Genomic DNA, 20,962 nt, shown 5'->3' on the forward strand with positions numbered 1-20,962 from the left:
TCCTTTGGCACTATATAGAGAATTCCAGCAGGAATAATTCTTTTCTCCTCAAACTGTTCCATAGTAGCATTATTATCCATATTTCCAGTTAAATGATGTTTACAGAAAAAGAATAAAAAAATCAACCTCAAAAAGAATTTAATCCTAAAAGTATATTTCATTTAGAAGATATAACAAAACAAAAATGGTCACAACAAGTCAAAGAATGTTATACAACAAGAAAGAGAAACAGCATTCCTACACAATATACTGAAATACTTTTCATTATAATATTAATCATKCTCAAAATAGATGACTTCATGATAATTTCCTCAAGCTGTGAAGAACAAAAAAAGAACATGTCAAGTATTTCTAATACATCATGTCTCATAATTGTGTTTTGTGCTGTTTATGTTTTATCGCATTTGGTAGCATGGTGTAGAGATGCTTCCCAAGCTGTCATTACACTTGTGTTCTTTCTAATGTACCTTGAACCAGAATCATTCTAGGAAGGACTACATTAAAGAGAAAAATATCTCATTGATGCATATTGATAATGCTTCTTTCTGTTTTGGATAGTATTTCTGAAATATTTCTGTATTCGGATAGTACTGTGGGCTGTATTTCCTTCTTACACTCAAATTCTTCAAAATGAGATGGAGTCTAAATAATTGGACCTATTTTATTTGCTAACTATCACTATGATTATGGGATCATGTGGATTTTAATCCATACAAATGGTACAAGGCTACTTTCTTTTCATACACTGTAACTGGTTTGTATTTATCAAGAATCGTCATATGTTGTTTTATCAAGTATATCTTATTAGAGGAATTTATATCAACATTTCTTGTGTTTGCAACCTTGTATGTTTATTGTATATGAATAGTTGTTTTTCTTTGATTTTTTTACAAGATTTGAAAATAGTGACAAATGGAGTAGATCTTATATCTAGCTACAAAGTTATTATTATTTAGATATTTAGATTATTCTAGAGAAGGTTTGGTCTTATTTGGACTGAAAAACTATAYGTAAAATGATGAGTGAAATTTAGAGTCTGCATCTAACATTTGTTAACAAAATTGATTAACTAAGCAAGAAGGGGGAAGGGGAGTGTCATATGGACTGGGCAATCAATCCCATACAACCTAAGTCAATGGCCATCCAACAGGCCTATGGTGATGGGGAAGTATGGCTAGGACATGATTATAGAGGGTCCTCTCTCACGCCTCCTGGGAAAAGTTCAGGCTTGATTACCTCCCTGAAGTGCTTATGCACCAATGTGCAAAGCATARGAAATAAGCAAGACGAGCTGGAGATCTGTGTGCGGTCCCAGCACCACGATCTCATAGGAATCACAGAAACGTGGTGGGATAGCTCAAACAATTGGAGTGCTGTCATAGAGGGCTGTGTATTCTTTAGGAAGGACAGGCTGGGAAGGCGAGGTGGTGGAGTTGCTCTGTATGTGAGAGAGCAACTGGAATGCATGAAGCTCAACCTGGGAGTGGATGAGGAGMGGGTGGAGAGSTTGTGGGTAAGGGTTAAAGGGCAGGCCAATGTGGGAGACACTGTGGTGGGTGTCTGCTACRGGCCACCTGAACAGGAGGAGGAGGTTGACGAGGCCTTCTACARGCAGCTGGAAGTTGCCTCACASTCRCAGGCCCTGGTTCTCATGGGGGACTTTAACTAGCCCGACATCAGCTGGAAAGACAGCACAGCAAGSCACAAATGGTCCTGKAAGTTTCTGCAGTGCGTTGATGACAACTTTTTGACACAGGTTGTGGAGGRGCCGACGAGGAGAGGTGGGCTACTGGACCTCGTACTAACAAATAGAGAGGGACTTGTTGAGGATGTGAAGGTGGGAGGCAGCCTTGGCTGCAGAGATCACGAGCTGGTGGAGTTCAGGATCCAGCGAGGAGGAGGCAGGGTACTAAGTAGCCTTGCCACCCTGGACTTCAGGAGGGCCAAMTTTAGCCTCTTCAGAGGCCTGCTGGGAAAGATCCCATGGGCTAGGGCTCTAGAAGGAWGAGGGGCCCAGGAGAGCTGGTTAGTTTTCAAGCAGCATTTCCTCCATGCCCAGCAACAGTGCATCCCTGTGTGCAAGAAGTCAGGCAGAGGGGGCAGGAGACCAGAGTGGATGAGCAGAGAGCTCCTGGCAAAACTCCAGCAGAAGAAAGCAGTATACAGAATGTGGAARAAAGGACAGGCCCCTTGGGAGAAATACAGGAATGTTGTCAGGCAATGCAGGGATGCCACAAGGAAAGCTAAGGCACATTTGGAACTGAATCTGGCAAGGGATGTTAAGAGTAACAAGAARAACTTTTTCAAATATATTAAGAACAAAAGGAAGGTCAGGGGGAACCTGGTCCACTAGTGAACGAGGTGGGTACCCTGCTTACAGAAAACACGGACAAAGCAGAGCTGCTGAATGCCGCCTTTGCTTCTSTGYTTGTCAGGGGCAGCCCTCTAGAATCCCAGGCCCTAGGGACACAAGAAGAGAGCTGGGGAGAGGAAGGCTTGCCCAGAGTAGAGGAAGAGTGGGTCAGAGAGCATCTAAGGAAACTCGACACCCACAAATCCATGGGCCCTGATGGGATGCACCCCAGAGTGTTATGGGAACTGGCAGATGTCATAGTCAAGCCACTCGCCATCATCTTTGGAAGGTCCTGGAGAACGGGGGAGGTGCCAACGTCACTCTGGCCTTCAAAAAGGGGCAAGAAGGAGGACCTGGGCAACTACAGGCCGGTAAGCCTCACCTCCATCCTCAGAAAAGTGATGAAATAGCTCATCCTGGCTGCTGTCTCCAGATATGTGGAGAAGAAGATGCTCAGGAGTAGCCAGCATGGATTCAGCAAGGGGGGTCCCTTGAATCCCCAGCAAGGGGATTCAGAGGGACCTGCACAGACAGGACAACTGGGCAATGAGAAACCTCATGAAGTTAAACAAGGGCAAGTGCAGGGTCCTGCACTTGGGGAGGAATAACCCCGGACACCAGTACAGATTAGGAGTGGACCTGCTGGAGAGCAGCCCCGCAGAGAGGGACCTCACAGTCATGGTGGATGACAAGATGACCATGAGGTAACAGTGTGCCCTGGTGGCCAAGAAAGCCAATGGGATCCTGGGGTACATTAAGAASAGCGTCTCMAGCAGGTCGAGAGAGGTGATTGTCCCTCCCTACACAGTCCTGGTAAGGCCACATCTGGAGTACTGTGTCCACTTCTGGGCTCCCCAGTACAAGAGGGATGTGGAGCTGCTGGAGAGAGTCCAGCGCAGGGCTGCGAGGATGATCAGGGGCCTGGAACATCTGCCCTATGAGCAAAGGCTGAGAGAGCTGGGCCTGTTCAGCCTGGAGAAGAGAAGACTGAGGGGGGACCTGATCAGCGTGTATAAATACCTCACGGGAGGCAGTGAGGAGGAGGGGGCCGGCCTCTTTTCAGTGGTGGCCTGCAACAGGTCTAGAGGAAACGGCCAGAAATTGAGGCACCAAAAGTTCCACAGGAACTTGAGAAAACACTTTTTGACAGTGAGGGTGCCAGAGCCCTGGAACAGGCTGCCCAGAGAGGTTGTGGAGTCTCCTTCTTTGGAGATCTTTAAAACCCGCTTGGACTCAGCCCTCTGCCACGTGCTCTAGGTGACCCTGCGTGAGCAGGGGGGTTGGACTGCGTGACCTCTGAGGTCCCTTCCAACCTTAAACGTTCTATGATTCTATGATTCTGTGATTGATTAGTAAACAGCCATGTTTCACAGTCAGTTAAATTTCACCTGGTCATGAATACATTCATTGAATACATACAACTCAGATAAAACTGATCTCACTGGTATACTACATACACATATAGATGTGCAACTGAATTATTGATACAGGGTTTMTATAAAGATAGGATCTCATTCACACATTTTACCGACTAATCAGCCTCAGTGTTAGAGAATTCTGTTTATGAGAAATAATGTTCTTCACTGGAATTTGATTTGTCTATTTTCATTTTTTAGCTAGCATATATGATATTTTGGTAGTGGTTCAAGAAAATTTCTATAAGAAATCTCATTCTATCTATATCAAAAAGACTATATAAATCAAGTTGGTATACAGAACATAACCCTAAAACTATGTATATTAGCAAGTGTTTAATACTTTAACAACAGTTAAGCATATTGTTTTATTTCTAGTTACTTTTTTTGGACCTTGAATTTTGAGGAGATAGTGACATTTAAAACAGAACAATAAAAGAAAAACATAAAATAAACCTTTAACTAAATGCAGATGTAGAGCTTTCCATTCTTCCCAAATTAAGTAGTTTAAACTTATTATAAGACCACAGGAGACTAAATATACTGGTCAACTTTTTAGAAAATGAAAGTAAAATTCATTGAATACACTTCATAATAAGAAAATCTAAGTATCTGAATATTTAAAATAGTTGGGGGAAACTAGTGTCTTCTGTAACCATACAAAAAGCCTGAATTCAATCAAACCAGCAATATTTCCCCTTTGTCTGTCATAGGAAAGTGGGTTGTGAAATGACAAACCTTTAGATTTACAAAGCCCATAATTTAGAAATTTTTATTACTAAGTTGTGATACTGATTTCTTATGTGACATATTCACTCTTGATATACAAACAGAGCATTTGTAGTTAATAAAGGTTTTTTTTTTTTTTTTTTTTTTTTCATTCTGGATTAAAAATGCTTTAGACCATGTTATTTGTTTAGTTACCGTTTCATTTCTAAATTAACTTAGAAATGGATTTTTTAAGCACAATAAAACATAACATCTGGTGTGATAGATAGATAGATAGACAGACAGACAGACAGATAATATCTTTTTTTTTTGTCAAAAGACAGATTTATTAGCAAAGAGAAGTGTGGGAAAAACTTTTGCTGTGATTTATTTTGCTTCTGTAAGYACAGAGTATGGTATGTGTGTGTATGTATGTGTATATATACATGTATGCATGTGTAAACAGAAAAAGTATTTTGAGAAATACACTGAATATTTATTAAATAAGAAAAATACAATAAGTACAAATTCATAATCTTGGTAAGTTTTCAATTTCTAGATTTTTAAGAGCATGAAATGTGGTATAATATGAAMCAGAGCTGCTTTTGGACCAATTTCATATTTGAGATTGACTCAACCCTGTTTTCTCTTTTATTTTCAATTCAGTATTTTAAATGTCTTTTTTGCTTATACACGAAATAAGTTTAAAAGGAGTATTGYCTGTGTTTTCTTGATCTCTTTAGTTTGTATAAGACTCATTGATAATTTTATTTGCACTAGTTCCACTTGAAATTCAGTTTGTGGCTAATAGTTAATGAGATAAATAAAATGTGAAATCATTGATAATAGTGAGTAAGGCATTATTTCTTCAAAGTTACAGAATGGAATTACAGAATGGAATAAATCAATTGCATTTCTTATGCAATAATTTATTCAACAATAATTTGATAAATTTTTAAATACTTTTTTTGTTTTATATTCTTTTTCAATAGCACATGAATTTTGTTTTTTGCAGCAATCACTTTTAACTGAAATAACTGCATTGTCACAGAATATGGTACATTTTTTCAAGTATTTTCAATTTGTTCTTGACATTTTATGTTTATGTGCAGTTTGCATCTTTTTTGTTTTTCAATTTCAAATGTAACAGATTTGGACATTTTTGTAACTTTTTTTTTACTATTTTTTATTATTTTTGAGAATCTGCTGTTTTTGAATTCTCTTTTTCCCTTTATTCTCCTCCTCACTCTGACCCCAGGAGCCAACACAAAGAAAAGCGCAGATGATATAACCAGTAATGATCGTGGTGAAGATGAAGGTATTTTTTGTTTTTTCAAAGCTCAACCCTGATGCATGAACATATATATWTTTTTTTATTACTATTACTATTACCATTGTAATCGCTGTTATTTCAACGTGATTTTTAGTCCCTTATTTTCAAAGGCACACTTGAGTGTGCTTCTTTATTTTCTTCTTGTGTAGAAACTACTTTGATTGTTTTTCTTTTTTAAATCAAAATTAACATATAGATGACTACAGTTTCTCTGTGACGTAAGTGTAAAGGTTATCCCTAAATATATGTGGAGTAGTAAAATTATTATTTACAACCACATGCTTTTTCAACCTTATTCTTTCTTAGGATGAGAAAAGGAGTTTGAAACATGCATGCGCTCTTTGCCCTCTTACACATTTTCTAAATTCACCTGCTTGAAATTCATGTAATAGTTTACATATATCTTTCTTTCCTTTCACTTCCACTCCTTTCCCTATGCACATAATCTTTGTTGAATGCAGTTACATTGTGCTTTGCTTGTGTTATTTATATATATATATATAAATATATAAATATATATATATATATATATTTATCACAGGATGTGGTTTATTTTGAGGACACAAAAGTAAAGAAAGGTGTTGATTTTTTTTTTTTTTTTTTTTTTTCCTATAATCAGCTATCCTTTGGGATACATTCATTTTGGCTTTGAACATATTCCCACTGAAATCAATGACAACCTTTTTCATTTATTTACTTCAGAGATGCATTGGATTCCCTGAAAGGAAATTATAAAGTTCAAAGTGAAGTACTCAAAAAAAGTTTTACAAGGAAATTCTTTTTTTCTTGCTTTTGCACAGCAAGCTATTTGGAGTACACTGAAATTGAAAGAAGTTAGGAAATCTTCCTCTCATCTCACCCTTCCATTTCATTAAAATTACATGGAAAGTTCATTTTCCTTTATATTATTATCAAATTCAGAAAAAAATATTTTAAAATTAATTGAGTGGCTAACAATTTGGGCCCATTTATTGTTCCATTTATGGAGTTATCCATCTCTTATTGCTCTCATGCCTGACCAATCCCAAGTGTTATTCCATGCATTTGTTCTGTTTTCTTTTATCTGACATCAGTTCAAATAACTTTGAACCATTTGTCCTCTCTATTTCCCTTAGAATCATCTATACGGTAGTGGAGTCATCTTTTAATCTCCTCTTTTTGTGAGAGTTCAGCTCTACTGGAGCTACTCTATCTCTATAAAATGCAGTAATAAAATACCTAGTCTTTTATTCACACTATTTGCCCTCTACTATGACACCTTTATTGTTGAAGTACACTATTTCTTATTTTTGTTATAACACAGGAAAGACTGTGAATAGTGCTCAAAAGCGACCCTGCTATTACCTGAATATCTTCTTTTTTCTTCTTCTGTGAACTACTTTTTTTTTTTTTTCAAATTGTGCTATTATCCTTTGCTATATCAACTTTTGTCATTAATTGTTAAGCAAAAGATAAGTAAAAAACAAAACCAAAATTGCTTAAAAAACTTAACATAGGTACACTATTATGAATATATCATTATTCATACTTTTTTTCCAAAATTGTAACATTAGGATTGGATGATTAGCATGGGCATCCATTTCATATCTAATCACATAAAAAATGGAGCTCAATTCTTTTATTGAACCAAATCATATTTCAGTTAAATGCAAAAAGTAAACTTCCCATAGACTTCAGCACTGAAAGACTGAGTCCTGTAATGTAATAAGGAATAATAAAGAAAGATTATATACAACAGATCATGACATAAGGCATTTGAAGGAAAAGATCATTCTGTAATACTAGTAATTGTAGCATACATCTTTTGAGGTCTTCACTGAAACTTCACAGAAAGCAGCAAACTCTTTCATGTAGTTTGTGGAAAATATAGATAATGTAACACATGTGTACATATGCAGTACAAGTAAAATATGTATAATTTTATGAAAAAAAGGGCTTCTGTTAGAAGCCTCAAATTCTTGAGAAATAGATAGATGTAGATTTTGAGTTTCATCATATTTTTCTTGCATTCAATTGGCTATAGTTAATAAGATACACACAATATGAGAAAGATAAAAAGTGAGCCATGTGATATGGTCATTTATAATTTACTTTTAAATAACCTTTAAGTGGTTTACAGTGTAAAATACTATATTTTTTAGAAATAAATATACATTGAAATTTTCTTCATAAGACATTTTGCCTCATTGCTGGTCAGGCTTTTGGTAGGTTAGAGAATTTCCTAACAAATCTGAAAGGAGGGAAGATTCTAGTAAGGCTTTCAAACCCAAGTTTCCTAGTCATCAACTGCAACCTTTTCTTCCCGCACACTTTTTTCCCTACTCAGAAGAGAACTTGGTTTTTGTTTTGAAAATTAGGAAAAAAGATATATTAACACAGTACTAAATGTACCTCTATAGTCCAAATCATTTTTTTTCCATCTTTATGCACTCTGAATTATAAAARTATACCAACAATTTCATTTAATTTTCTTTTGTAAATTAACACCCAGCTATTTATCTCTCTGAAAAGAGTGAAGAGCTTTTCTGTATGCATAAAACACTTACCGTACAATTCAGGGTCTTAGATTCAGGGCAAGTTCTCTAGCACCTAACTACTTTGACAAGAAAAAAACTACAACACCAAAGAAAAGATGTTACATGAATTAAATATGCCTGGACCATGAATGCAGTTAAATTCTCTTTGTTAACTCCTAGGCTGTTTWAAAAAAGGAATGATTTTCTATGTTTATTTTTTGAAAAGAACAATTTAGTTCTGCAATACTATCTGTTACTGAATATAGGAAGTACAATTTCATCAAATATATCTCACTTGTTCTTAGTGAGAGATAAGAAGGTACAGCGTTATTGTAATTTTATTGTCAAATGAACCATTATTTGTAAATTGGTGTGTACATAAATAGAGATAGAGATATTCTAAAAATGATCCATGATCTGATTTTACTCCTCAGACCTTGTATTTACTTTCAAATTAAAATTCTTTTAAAATTGAAGGCATTTCTATTTTTCCTGAGAATATTTTGAATGAAATAACAGGCAGAAATGTTCAACCAACAAGCCTGTTAAGCTTGCGGATGATCCTGAACTGTACAGGCTAACTGATTAAAAGTACTGGTGGTGAAATGGGTAGTGCAGGAAATAACTAAGAGTTTTTATTAGCATTTTTGTATATAACTAATGTCATTTTTCATTATTTTTTTATTACTTTGTTATGTTTCCTTACTTGAATTTTTTCAGACATTCACGATCAGAACAGCAAGAAACCAGTTATGGTCTACATCCATGGTGGATCTTACATGGAGGGTACTGGCAACATGATTGATGGGAGCATTCTGGCAAGTTATGGAAATGTCATTGTTGTCACCCTTAATTACAGGCTGGGAGTTTTAGGTAAGTAGCTCTTTTGTTCCTCATAAAATGTATATTGCAGTATCTAGTTGGCATTTCCACTAAATGAGTACTTGCAAAGAAATATTTGATTGCTTAAWATATTCACTGATCGATCACAGATCCTTTTAAGGGACTGTGGACYAGTTTTGTTTTTAAAACAGAGCATTTTTTTCTGGTGGATAACTTGATTCTATTACTAGTATTGATTTTGAATTCTGTTCAATATTTCATAGAAACTGAGCTAGACTACATCTTCACTTCCTTTTGACAAGTGTCTTTAGCTTAAACAAAAACGACTGTACTTTTATAGCTATACTTGTTTATACTAATTTGTCATGTTGTCCTTGGCTCAATGATTTAACCAGTGTTGATTACTAATATCTTTTACATTAAAATCTCCTCCATTCCATTCAAATAAAGAAGAAAAAGTAAATAAGAAAGAGTATTTAGCAATTTCAAAATCATTCATAATGGTATGAAATGGAAATACTATCTCTTTGTATTATTTTGAATGTTTTTAGGGCAGAAGATATAGAAATAGTATGGAAAAAACAGACTATATACACTAATAGAAATTTGTTACGAGTGAAATGTAATAAAGGGTTTTCAAGGAGTGACATACATTATCTTTCTAAATATCAGGAACTTCATAAACGTGATTTATAATACTGAGTGACACTATTATCCAATGGAGCAGCATCTCTTGACATTGCAAATAATTCACTGTCAATATTAGATTAAATAACAAAATGCTAGACTAGAATGCATTTTGCTTGAATGTTCATACTTGCAGCATTTTAGATATACAAAGTTAGATWTAGTAATTTCTCAGTGTCTTTCATATAAAACCCTTTTATAAAGATTTTAAAACTTGTTTTATTGATAGAAAAGCTGTCCTGTATTATTGGTATGTATTACTTTGGAACTAATTAAACATCTTTTGCTGGGTTTATTCATGTGATTAAAAAAWTTAAACAATTTTCTATTTCATCAAATACTAACTTTTTTTCTTGTTCTTGATTTTTGACGTGAGTGTTTTGTCTAAGAGCCAAATTTAAACTTAAAGCTAGCGTAGAAAAAAAGGTCCTTAAAGGTATTTGYACTTACAATTTTGATACAGAGATATACAAGGAAGAATGAAGACTTTCATTCTTCTGACTCCATTCAAGAATGGAGTCAATTCAAGAATGGAGACTTCAGGATACTTTTTATCAGCACATATATAATCTTTCACAAAATGGCTTGGTTCTATGTTAAATAAATTGTAGTGGTGATAGTTACATTTCTGCTAAAAAGATTAGTGAAAGGATTTCTTTAAAACTTTGTGTTAGGTCCTTAACCTAACACAAACCCCACTGAAGCATTCAGGTGATTTTAAGTAGTTTATGAAGCTGTTTCCTTATTTAGCTGTTATATATCAATCTAAAGGGGGAAAAAAAAAAGCGGTATTTGAATTTATGAACTCCTTTTTTTTTTTATGTACTTCTATTGAAAACAAACCAAAAACAGGAGAAAGAGACAATAATTTTATATGTCATGTTGTTTAGGAAAGAAAGAAATGATGCAGAGATATTCTGTGAGAAACTGCAAAGTAATAGCTGTTAAGATTTCAATGGGTTGAAATCTTATAGATATCTTATATATAATATATAGAGAGATATCTTGATATCTTATAGATCAATAAATATGCTTCTCAAGAGTGGTAATTATAAAATTTAAGGTGCTACAGAACGTATTCTTTGCTGCAGAAGATCTATGTATGAATTAGAAGCCAAAGGATACTCGAAATATCAATATACTATGCACTTAAATGAATCAGTGCAATTAGATTATTGTTAGATTCTATACTTTGGAAAATGTTTGAGTAATTCCAAATATTTTTTTTTTACATATTCTGTAAGGAAAATAWTGAAAGACAGGGAATATGTTTTAGGTAAACAAGCAGATGGAAAACAGATCTGTTCATAAAGCAGAGTTAAAAATAGTATAATTAGTGACATTAGTGACACATACTTTAAAAGTTATCCAAGTTTTTTTTTTCCTTTTTTTTTTTAGCTCTGGAAAATATTGAGACAAATACAATTACAGAATTTGTTTGTAGGGCATGTGTTCATAGTGTAAGCTATTACAGAAATAGCTTATGCAAAATCTGAAATTTTGTAGATGGACAAGATTTATATCTACTACTTCTAGTTAATTATCAAGTCTGTGTAATCTTATTACCGTTATCACATCCTGTGATAGGGAGTATACACTTCATCTGTCAGAGATAATAATAAGCTTTTAAGTCTATCTTTCCTTCCTCTGGAAAATTCTCACCTGAATGCACCTGAATCATATATAGTATTATTATTATTATTATCATAAACATAAGTCCTATAGTTGTACTACATTAAATTCTCTTCCTGCCCAGCTTGTGTCTTTAACAGCAATTTTCTTTAATAGAAAGAAAATCTATGAGGACAGCATAGATAATCATTATATGACATTAGCCAGAAAAAAATTRTTTTGAAATCCTGAGATTAAATTGATAACAGTGATTACATGATSTTTAAGAAAGCCTGGATTTTAGCAATGAATATTAATAGATGAAGGAAAATGAAAACTGTTGAGGACCACTTACTGTACCTGACTGTCTTTCATTGAGACAGTTTGGCCTCCAGAAATATCTGTGCAGCCATGACATTTTTATCAAAGTAATAGAATATAAACTATATGGGCTCTCATTTTTACTGCGTTCTGTTGTCATTAATTTTTCATTGTATTTAATGAAAATTGTGCTTATCCTATAAATTATGATTTGCAAAAAATAGCTGATAATACACAATGAATTCAATTCCATAACATGCAGAAATCTATACCCAAGTGTCATTTCACCCTCTGTTTCTGCTTTGAGCCCTGTCGAGGATGATGTTTTCTGTAATGCTTTTAAGTTATTCAAGGTTGATTTTTGAAATTTGTAAACTCCTTAGGGCATTATTTAACTGAAACAATTGAAATTTAGCAGAGTGGGTGATTAGGGGAAAGAGATACCTTCAACGATTCAAGTAACACCTTCAATTCAAGAAATAATTTCAACAGTGATTCACTCAATCTGGATACTAGTTGATTCTTTTTTCTTCCCTTTATGCTCAGTCTTCATGCATCTTTTCAATCTAGAGCTAAGCACACTGTGTTAGTGCCTTTTTAGTGCCCGGATTACAAATTCAGGTTACAGAATCGGGATTTATGGTTATTTTTATTCTATTGTGAAATGAGCTAAAATGTCTTGTGATGATTCTTGAATATGCTGAGTGTGAGGCTAGGCTATGTAACAGTGAAATTAAAATCTGATGAATAGGAAAGGTTTTTTTTTTTTTTTTTTTTGAGTCCCCTTATCATTCCCTCCCTCCTCCCAAAACAAAACCAAAAACCAAAGCCACCTTTTTATAAAGTTTAATCAGAAGTGCTTTATAAACTTGGATAAAAAATCTTAATCATTTGGAGTCCTCCAAAAGATTACGTTTGCAAACATGACCTTGATGTTTTCATGTGAGCTGTTAAGTGCAAAACTTCAGATGAATTCTAGGAACATGAAACAGACATTTTAGAAGCCAGAGTCAATGCAACATCTAATGCAGCATATGAGACATGCTTAGAATTTAAAATATAATTAAGATTGACTTAACACTTTAACAGTGACTTGCAATTTATTAATTTCTTTTTCTAAAATCTCCAAATCATGCAAATAAGAATAGCCTGTCTTCTATATGTCCTTTTTTGGCAGTAAGTATTGCTTCTTAAAAATAAGGATTTCCTTTCAGAAGAAATGATATCTACATACAATTATAGTTCTCTAAAAATTATTGTAATAACCAATATTGTATAAATAAGGGTTTATTTTGCAAGGAAGTTCTGCACTTTAGGAAGGTGGTGAGATCCTTAGCTTTTATTACTTCACTGGGCATCTGGTATGCAATTTGAAACATTAGTGCATTAAAGTAGCATATGTTGTAAATGAACYGCATAGAGGTTGACTGACTGAAAGCATGTGTCAGTGGATTATTAAATATGGTACAGAATTTTGTGTATTTATGGGTTCTTTAAAATGCAATTATGTATTAAATAAGCAGAATAAGGTGGAATTTGATTATTCAAGATTGAGAGAATAGCATTTTGTTTCAGAAATAAATCCTGAATAAATTACTTATTTTCTTATAGCGATTTGAAAGCCAATTTTTCTGCATAACATGTGAGTGAAGTAAACAGTTATTGATCATTAATGTGTGCAACCTGCAAGYTGACATTCCTCCAAGCATCCTATATATGTAATGCTAATTGGTAAAATTCTGCTCTGGAAGCTGWACATCAGTAATCAAATGAATGAATAAATATTTGACCTTGCTTTCTAACAGAGTAAATTCCTTCATGCTGGCAGAGCATGTCTCTACAATATCCTACATCATGTCACAATTTTATCTTCAGTGATGGTAATTGTTGTACAGAATGATTCTTTTGTGGATTTTTTGAATTGAGATATCACTAGAATTGAATACAATTATTCATTCCCTTTGTGTCTCCTTGTTGCCCTATATCTCCAGTGCATGCTACTCGACTAGTATAGGAAACTTCAAAGTGATCCAGTGGTAGACAGGACCAGGGGTAGGTTGGTACGCATGGAAATGGTTTGGGAACTGGGCCTTAAATAAAACAGAATTCTGTGCTTACACAAGAAAGGGGGTTTATTTAAGCTCAGTTTAGCCCACAGTGACTGTTTGTATTGATGAGGACACTGTAGGCCTCACCTGCATCTCTCAGGTTCGAGGAGATTCYATGGTCGTTTTGGTCCCAGGCTTATCTTGTTAGTTTTCTAATAACTGTCCCAGATAATGTCAATTGTGATGCCTTCCTACTTTCATGGAGATCCTAAATTCTCAGCAGTGGTAGATCACTAGAATTTCCATGAGTGTGAGCACCTTTTTATATGCATCAGAATTATGTTATTTTTTTCATAGACAGAATAAAAAATAGAATTAACAAAAGAAACAAAATTTTGTTTTGTTATTTTAAAACTCCTGATCCTGGAAGCAACAAGTACATGAGTTACAGTATCATCAAAAACTAAACATATATGTATAGATGTACATATAGTTTGTGGAAGATACCAAGCTGGGTAGAGTGGCTGACACTCCAGAGGGCTGTGCTGCCATTCAGAGGGACCAGGACAGGCTGGAGAGCTGGACAGAGAGGAACCTCATGAGGTTCAACAAGGACAAGTGCAGGGTCCTGCACCTGGGGAGGAATAACTCCCAGCACCAGTACAGATTAGAGGTTGACCTGCTGGAGAACAGCTTCGCAGAGAGGGACCTGGGAGTTCTGGCTGACACCAAGTTAACCATGAGTCATCAGTGTGCCCTTGTGGCCAARAAGGCCAATGGGATCCTGGCCTGCATCAGGAGGAGTGTTGCCAATAGGTCGAAGTAGGGGATTCTGCCCCTCTACTCAGCTCTGGTGTATTACACAATACACCTGGAGAATTGTGTGCAGTTTCTGGGCTCCCCAGTATAAGAGGGAAGGGTCCAGTGGAGGGCAAACAAGATGATTAAGAGACTGGAGCATCCCTTGTATGAGGAAAGACTAAGTGAGTTGGATCTGTTTAGTCTGGAGAAGAGAAGGCTGAGAGGAGATCTGATTAATATGTATAAATATGGGAAGGGTGAATGTAGGGAGGAAAGAGCCAAACTCTTCTCATTGGTGGCCAGTGATAGCCCAAGGGCAATGGGTATAAGTTGAAACACAGGAAGTTCCATTTGCATGTAAGGAGGAACTTCTTCACTGTGAGGGTGACAGGGCCCTGGAACAGGCTGCCSAGGGAGGCTGTGGAGTCTCCTTCTTTGGAGGTCTTCAAAACCCTCCTTGATTGCCACCCAGTGCCACATGCTCTAGGTGTCCCTGCTGAAGCAGGAGGGCTGGACTAGATAATCTCAAGAGGTCCTTTCCAACCTTAACCATTCTGTGATATATTTTTAACATTAGATACGTTGCATRTAGTGAGTACATGTTTTAAGTTTCTCTATATTATTTCTCTAAGAGATGKTAATTTGTTAGCCTTTCATATGGCTTCCTTTTAGAGCCTGAAATTATTTGAATCTTAAAACTTCTGACATTTTAGGTAAGTAGTACATAATTCCACAGGGGCAAGTATTTCTGCAGGGGCAAGTGTGGACATTCTTAGAATGTAATTATCAAAAAATGAGTTTAGTAAAACCCTTTGACTGAATGTTCCTCTTACCTCGATGCAACAAAATATATTTCCTCCAAGCTTGATGGATTGAAACAGCTGATTAAGCTAGTGAAGCGTGCTTTTTTTTTTTTTTTTTTTTTTTTTTTTTTTGTACACTATGCTGTCAAATAATGCAGAAAAACTACAAGTATTGAAGAGGTTAAAAAGATACAATTTTAGGAAATTCACTGATTTTTGGCAATTAGTGAATAGGCTGGAGAGTGATGACTATTTGGCTATTAGTGAACAGTCATCTATCTCAGCATGTTTTCTTTCATAAGAATATTTTATGTCAAGTAAGAATTATAATGCTATTCTTTTATTCATTTTTTCCCAGCTTTGTGCCTAAACATTACAGATTGCATATTCAAAATTAAGCTCTTTTGGTGGTATTTAGGTGGTTTGAAAAGATTGTCCTGTTTTGGTGATTCATTTCCAGAAATGATGAATAACAGGTGATCTCTTTCTCTCAGTAGTTTTTGTGGTGATGCCTAAATATGGATAAAAGATGAAAATTTTGGATTTAGTGAGGATTACTATATCTTTATATATAACATACGGAATAAATGAAATCAAAATGATATTTAAAAAACATGATTTCAGGTAATAGCTACTTTCAACTGAACTATCAAACACAGAATTATGCACATATTGTTATATAAATTTGTAACATGTTGATTTAGAAATAAATGATAAAGTCATTCAAATAATTTAAAAATAATAAAGCTATTTTTTAAAAAAATATTCTATGAGGTATCTTGCACCAGTTGAATTATGATCAATCTCTTAGTTTTTTGCAGTAATCTATACTATAGGTTATTCAAAGCTTTAAATCTCATTTTTAACTCAAAAACATTTAAGCACTTTCTTTCTGATACATTTTTTATGTAATTGGTAGCTCATTTAGCAAAATTTCTGAATGTAATGGAGTGTATTTATATTAGTGTAATTTTGAAGTGCTGCCACATTGACTTGGTCAAAACTATGCTTTCATTATTCTTTTTTARTATTAAATTGTTTTTACATAACCCATGCAAAGTTTCTGAAGATTTCATAGTTAATCATTATATAGAAAAGACAAGTTGTTATAAAATCTAAGGAATTTTTTACTGAATTTCATGTAAAAAATGTTGAATTTGGATTCCTGTTTTGCCTGTGGTGTTTTCAATTCATAACATCATTACTGAAGCTCTAAAATGTTTATATTACTCAGTGGCCTACCTGCACTAAACATTACATGCTCTGAGGAAGCTCTTTCTTAGCCAGCTGCCATTTTCTATTGTTGCATGTATACAGAAGTGCAGTAGTTACCATTTGGTGACTTCTAGCATCATTCAAGGCAATTGCTATTCTATCTAGATTAATATCTTAAAATAGTTTTCTGATTTGAAACATAATTGTGAAAATATGTCATTTTTTCAATAATAGGTGTTAATATTTAGTTTTTAATTAATATATGTATATTTAAGTTAATAACACTGAAGAGTAAGAATTTCTTTCAGGGCTGAGTTTATTTTTCAAACATCATAGCCTTAGCTGATCGATTCTTTTTTTCTGTGAATAGCTAATTCCCTTTTTATAAGCATGTGTTTTTACATTTATCAGCGAGGCAGTAGTTTGTCTGTATTACCAGAATGCCTCTTAAGAACATTCGAAGTAAAACAAATAGTGATCATTTATTGAGAATTTACAGACAGGCAATTTCTATGATAAAACCTTGACCATATTAATACCATTCTTTTAAGACCTGAATTATACTTAAGAATAGTTTCAGTTCATTATTATTGAGTGAACCCTTTGCCTGAAAGTTAGCAAGAAGAGTTCAAAGTTAAAGATGAATTCTATCCTTCTATTTATCTATTAAATAGGAGTGTATAAAAATCTTATAGTCTGKCAGCTATTGTTCATTTTTTGTATTGAACTTGCTGTAGATTAAAAAAAATCAGGAATTGACTCAAGGTTGTGATAATCTAGTATATATCTGAAAGTCTAGCCTTACTGCCACTGATAATTAGTGATGACAAAGAATGCAACAGCTGATTGTAATAACCTGAGATTAAATAAATGCTGGTATCAAATATCAGTTGGTAGAAAGAAAGTGATTTGAAAGTTCAAGTGAAGTTCAATCTACCTTTGAAAACTAAGAGAGTATGTAAAAATAAATAAATAAATAAAAACTGTGGCCATAAAACCTTGTGTTTCATCTTTGTTATTYGCAAATCTATTTAAACCTAGGGTAATCGTTGTCCTTCACACAAGGACAGAATTTCAATATAAGTCCAAAGGGGAGAAAGAAGAGAAAGCTAGAATTACAGATTACTCAAGCTACGAGTGATATTCTAGCATCTTTGCAGTGTCTCTCAAAAATTTAATCTTGTAGAACAAGAGCTGTCATTTTTTTCATTCACACTTCTCTAAGCCTATGATGGCAAGCAGCCAGTTATGGAGGAAATTTTGTGGCAGGCACTTCGATCTTACTGACCTCTGTGTTGTTATTTTTCCTGCCTATGTAATTAATACTTCCTCTCAGTAAAGTTAGCCTTATTAAAATTTGCAGTTTGGGGAATTTTAAGAGAGATTGGAAGCTATAACAAAGCAGAAGACATAGTGCATACCATGAGGCACATAAGGCTCACCTTACATTTGAAAGTGACAAGTTGCTTCTAGCAACTTGTGAGGAAATACTTTTCCAGCTGTATTTTCTGAAGACTTCCTGGCAGCTGTCAGTTTCTTATTAAGTCTTTAAGAGAAATCAGATGCTGCTTAGGATTTTCATTTGCCTGTGTCTTGTAATAATAGTAATAAAAATCCTTGCATAGCATAAGTTATATCCATCCTTTAGCAGTTACGGTATTGTCTTGCAATATACTAGATGAAATACATCTATAATTGCAAATGCAAATATGCTAGAAAATGACTAGATAAAACTGTGGGAAAAACAGGAAGCTCTATCTGCATATGAGGAAGAACTTCTTTACTGTGGGGGTGACAGAGGCCTGGAACAGGCTGCGAAGGGAGGTTGTGGAGTCTCCTTCTCTGGAGGTCTTCAAAACTCACATGGATGCCACCCAGTGCCACGTGCTCTAGGTGTCGCTGCTGAAGCAGGAGAGTTTGACTAGACGATCTCTAGARGTACCTTCCAACCTTAACCATTATGTGATTATGTGATTCTGTGAAATCTGAGAGTCTGCTGAATCTGTGCAAGAAATCTTGGGTAGAAAGAAAGTACTTTTTTTTTTTTATACATCATATTATGGCATCAGGCTGAAATAAAAGCCATGAGAATTCCTAGGAAATGCAAAATCCTTATTTGTATTGTGGTTTATTGTAGAAAAAGTCATATGGTTAAATTCTAGATTCATTAAAATCTATATGAAGTTAGCAGGAAGAGATCAAGATTTCCATATATGTCATCCCTTTATCTCATAGAAATCCACAAAGTCTTTKTCTTTTGTCTTTTGTCACAGTGGTTTGCAACATTTTATGCAAAAAAATAGAATGAATAATATAAAATATTGTTCATTCTAGCTATTTYGTGGGAACTATGACAAAAGTGTGTACGAGGCAGCTGGTAATAGTACATGGTATTAGTACAAGCATGGATATAGATATGCTATTTCAAGGAGGCAGGAGAGCTTTGTGCAGGAGCTTGTTGTGTAAAAGGTGTAAGCCTCTGACATATAGTCTCAGAAGAACAACAACAAACAAATGTATTTTTTTCTTGAATTATTTCAAACCTTCTTGTAGATGTTCCTCGAAATCATTGCTGGTACTGAGTGATTGCAATATTTCTTAGTGTTCTTCAATATCCTATCAATCTTTCAATCTTTAGTTTTAGAGTAGTAGCCATATAGGATAGCCATATGGATATACACTATAAAAAGATAAAAATATACTCTTTTTTTTTTTTTGGCGGGGGGGGGAGGGGAGGAGGAACATTCCATTTCAGAACTGACCATAAAGTTTTTGATTTAATGGATCTTAAAGCATATCAAATGTATCTGAGAATACTGAATGAATAAAGCTTTCTCTGGTGATGGATGTTAAACAGGTTCTTTGTGGAAGCCAGGTCATCAGTTTTCACCCTTTCATTTCTGAATTCTAACTGAAAATGATGWTTTTCATTTAGGGAATTTGAGATAACATATGTGTTCCTTTGGCATTCACTAGCATCAGGTGTCCTGCAGTAGCAGTGGCTCTTTTAGAGCATAGATCAATTATGTGAATGTATACCAAAGATGGAAGGAAGAGGTGAGCAGACTTAGGACAGGCAAACAACTGATTTCAGATATTTACATTTGTATTTCTTTGTTTCCCATTTCACAAGCCATAAATGGACTATAATATTTACTTTGCCTACAACTAAATACCCACTTTGGGATTTGGGAGAGTAAAATAAATGCTTATAGAACTTTAGAGGAAAAAAATAAGAGCAAAGCAAACACAGTTTTATTCTCTGATTCCACATTAACTTACAGAAATTCGGCATTTAGGTATTTAAAGGAAATCAAAATTAATTCCTCTGGGATTACTGCATAGATTTRTGCCTACATTTCCTCAAGAAATGTTGAAACCAATGTCCAACATTTATGCAGACATGTGACTATTTGTTTTGAAAATACACATTTTCACATTTCATTTATGTTCCGTGTATAAAAAATCTGATTATAAATATTTATGCTGAGTGAATATGATCTTTGGTTAGATTAGCAAGTAGCTACCTAATACTCTAAAGTTCCTGTTATAATCTAATCCATAGATAATTGAGCTTCTATGAAAATAAACTTAAAACTATTAGAAAGGTATCAAATAATACATTGATTTACAGCAGAAGACATACAGCCCATAGCCAGTACCAGGCAGAGACAAATTAGTCATGACATAAATTTTTTATGCTTATGTATCCTCAGTCAGATCAGACTTGCCCCAGCAAGATCTAATAAGCAAAACTTTGTTCTGTTGGGAATCTTTTCCTTATAGGAAGAGAAACACCATCAGTGCTTTATGCCTTTGGTATAGATGACCTAGTTAGTGTAAACTTTTAGAAAGCTTGCTTGTGATCTTTGTAATGCAGTGTTACAAAAACATAAACACAAACAAAATATGCAGCAGCTGTGTAATTTTCCATTTACCAAAGAAATATCACCACTGTTCCTGTTTTTTTTTTTTTTTTTTTTTTTTTTATTTTTTTTTTTTATTTTTTTTTTTTTTTTTTTTTTTTTTAAAGCAACTTCTCTCCTTTTTAAATTTTTATTTTACTGTGGAAAATGTGAGGAACATATTCTACCTAGTCACTCAGTTGTTTTTCATCAAGAAGCTGGATTAGTCCTGGATGCAAATACAGAAAACACAGCTCTAAATATCCTTGAATAACAGGTAGCTCACAGATGCTGTGCTCCTAGAATGGAGAACAAACTATGACTCATAAGGTCCTAATTTCATCTCTGTTTCTTTCCTTCCTTGAAAAGACATGAAATGAAGCAGATTTCTCTTTGCTTTTAA

General features: G+C 34.4%; 1 protein-coding gene across 1 annotated transcript in view; it reads left to right on the forward strand.

The window, feature by feature from the left end:
* NLGN4X (neuroligin 4 X-linked) overlaps positions 1-20,962 on the forward strand; it is a gene marked incomplete at its 3' end in the record, with an annotated part of 172,186 nt that overhangs the window by 98,866 nt on the left and 52,358 nt on the right. The window contains exons 3-4 of the mRNA XM_026040403.1: positions 5,735-5,794; positions 9,046-9,198. Of these exons, the coding sequence (XP_025896188.1) occupies positions 5,735-5,794; positions 9,046-9,198 (213 nt within the window). The remainder of the gene's footprint in view (positions 1-5,734; positions 5,795-9,045; positions 9,199-20,962) is intronic.

The sequence above is a fragment of the Nothoprocta perdicaria genome, unplaced genomic scaffold (genome assembly GCF_003342845.1).
Source record: "Nothoprocta perdicaria isolate Ctin4 unplaced genomic scaffold, notPer1 scaffold_255, whole genome shotgun sequence".
Taxonomy (NCBI): domain Eukaryota; kingdom Metazoa; phylum Chordata; class Aves; order Tinamiformes; family Tinamidae; genus Nothoprocta; species Nothoprocta perdicaria.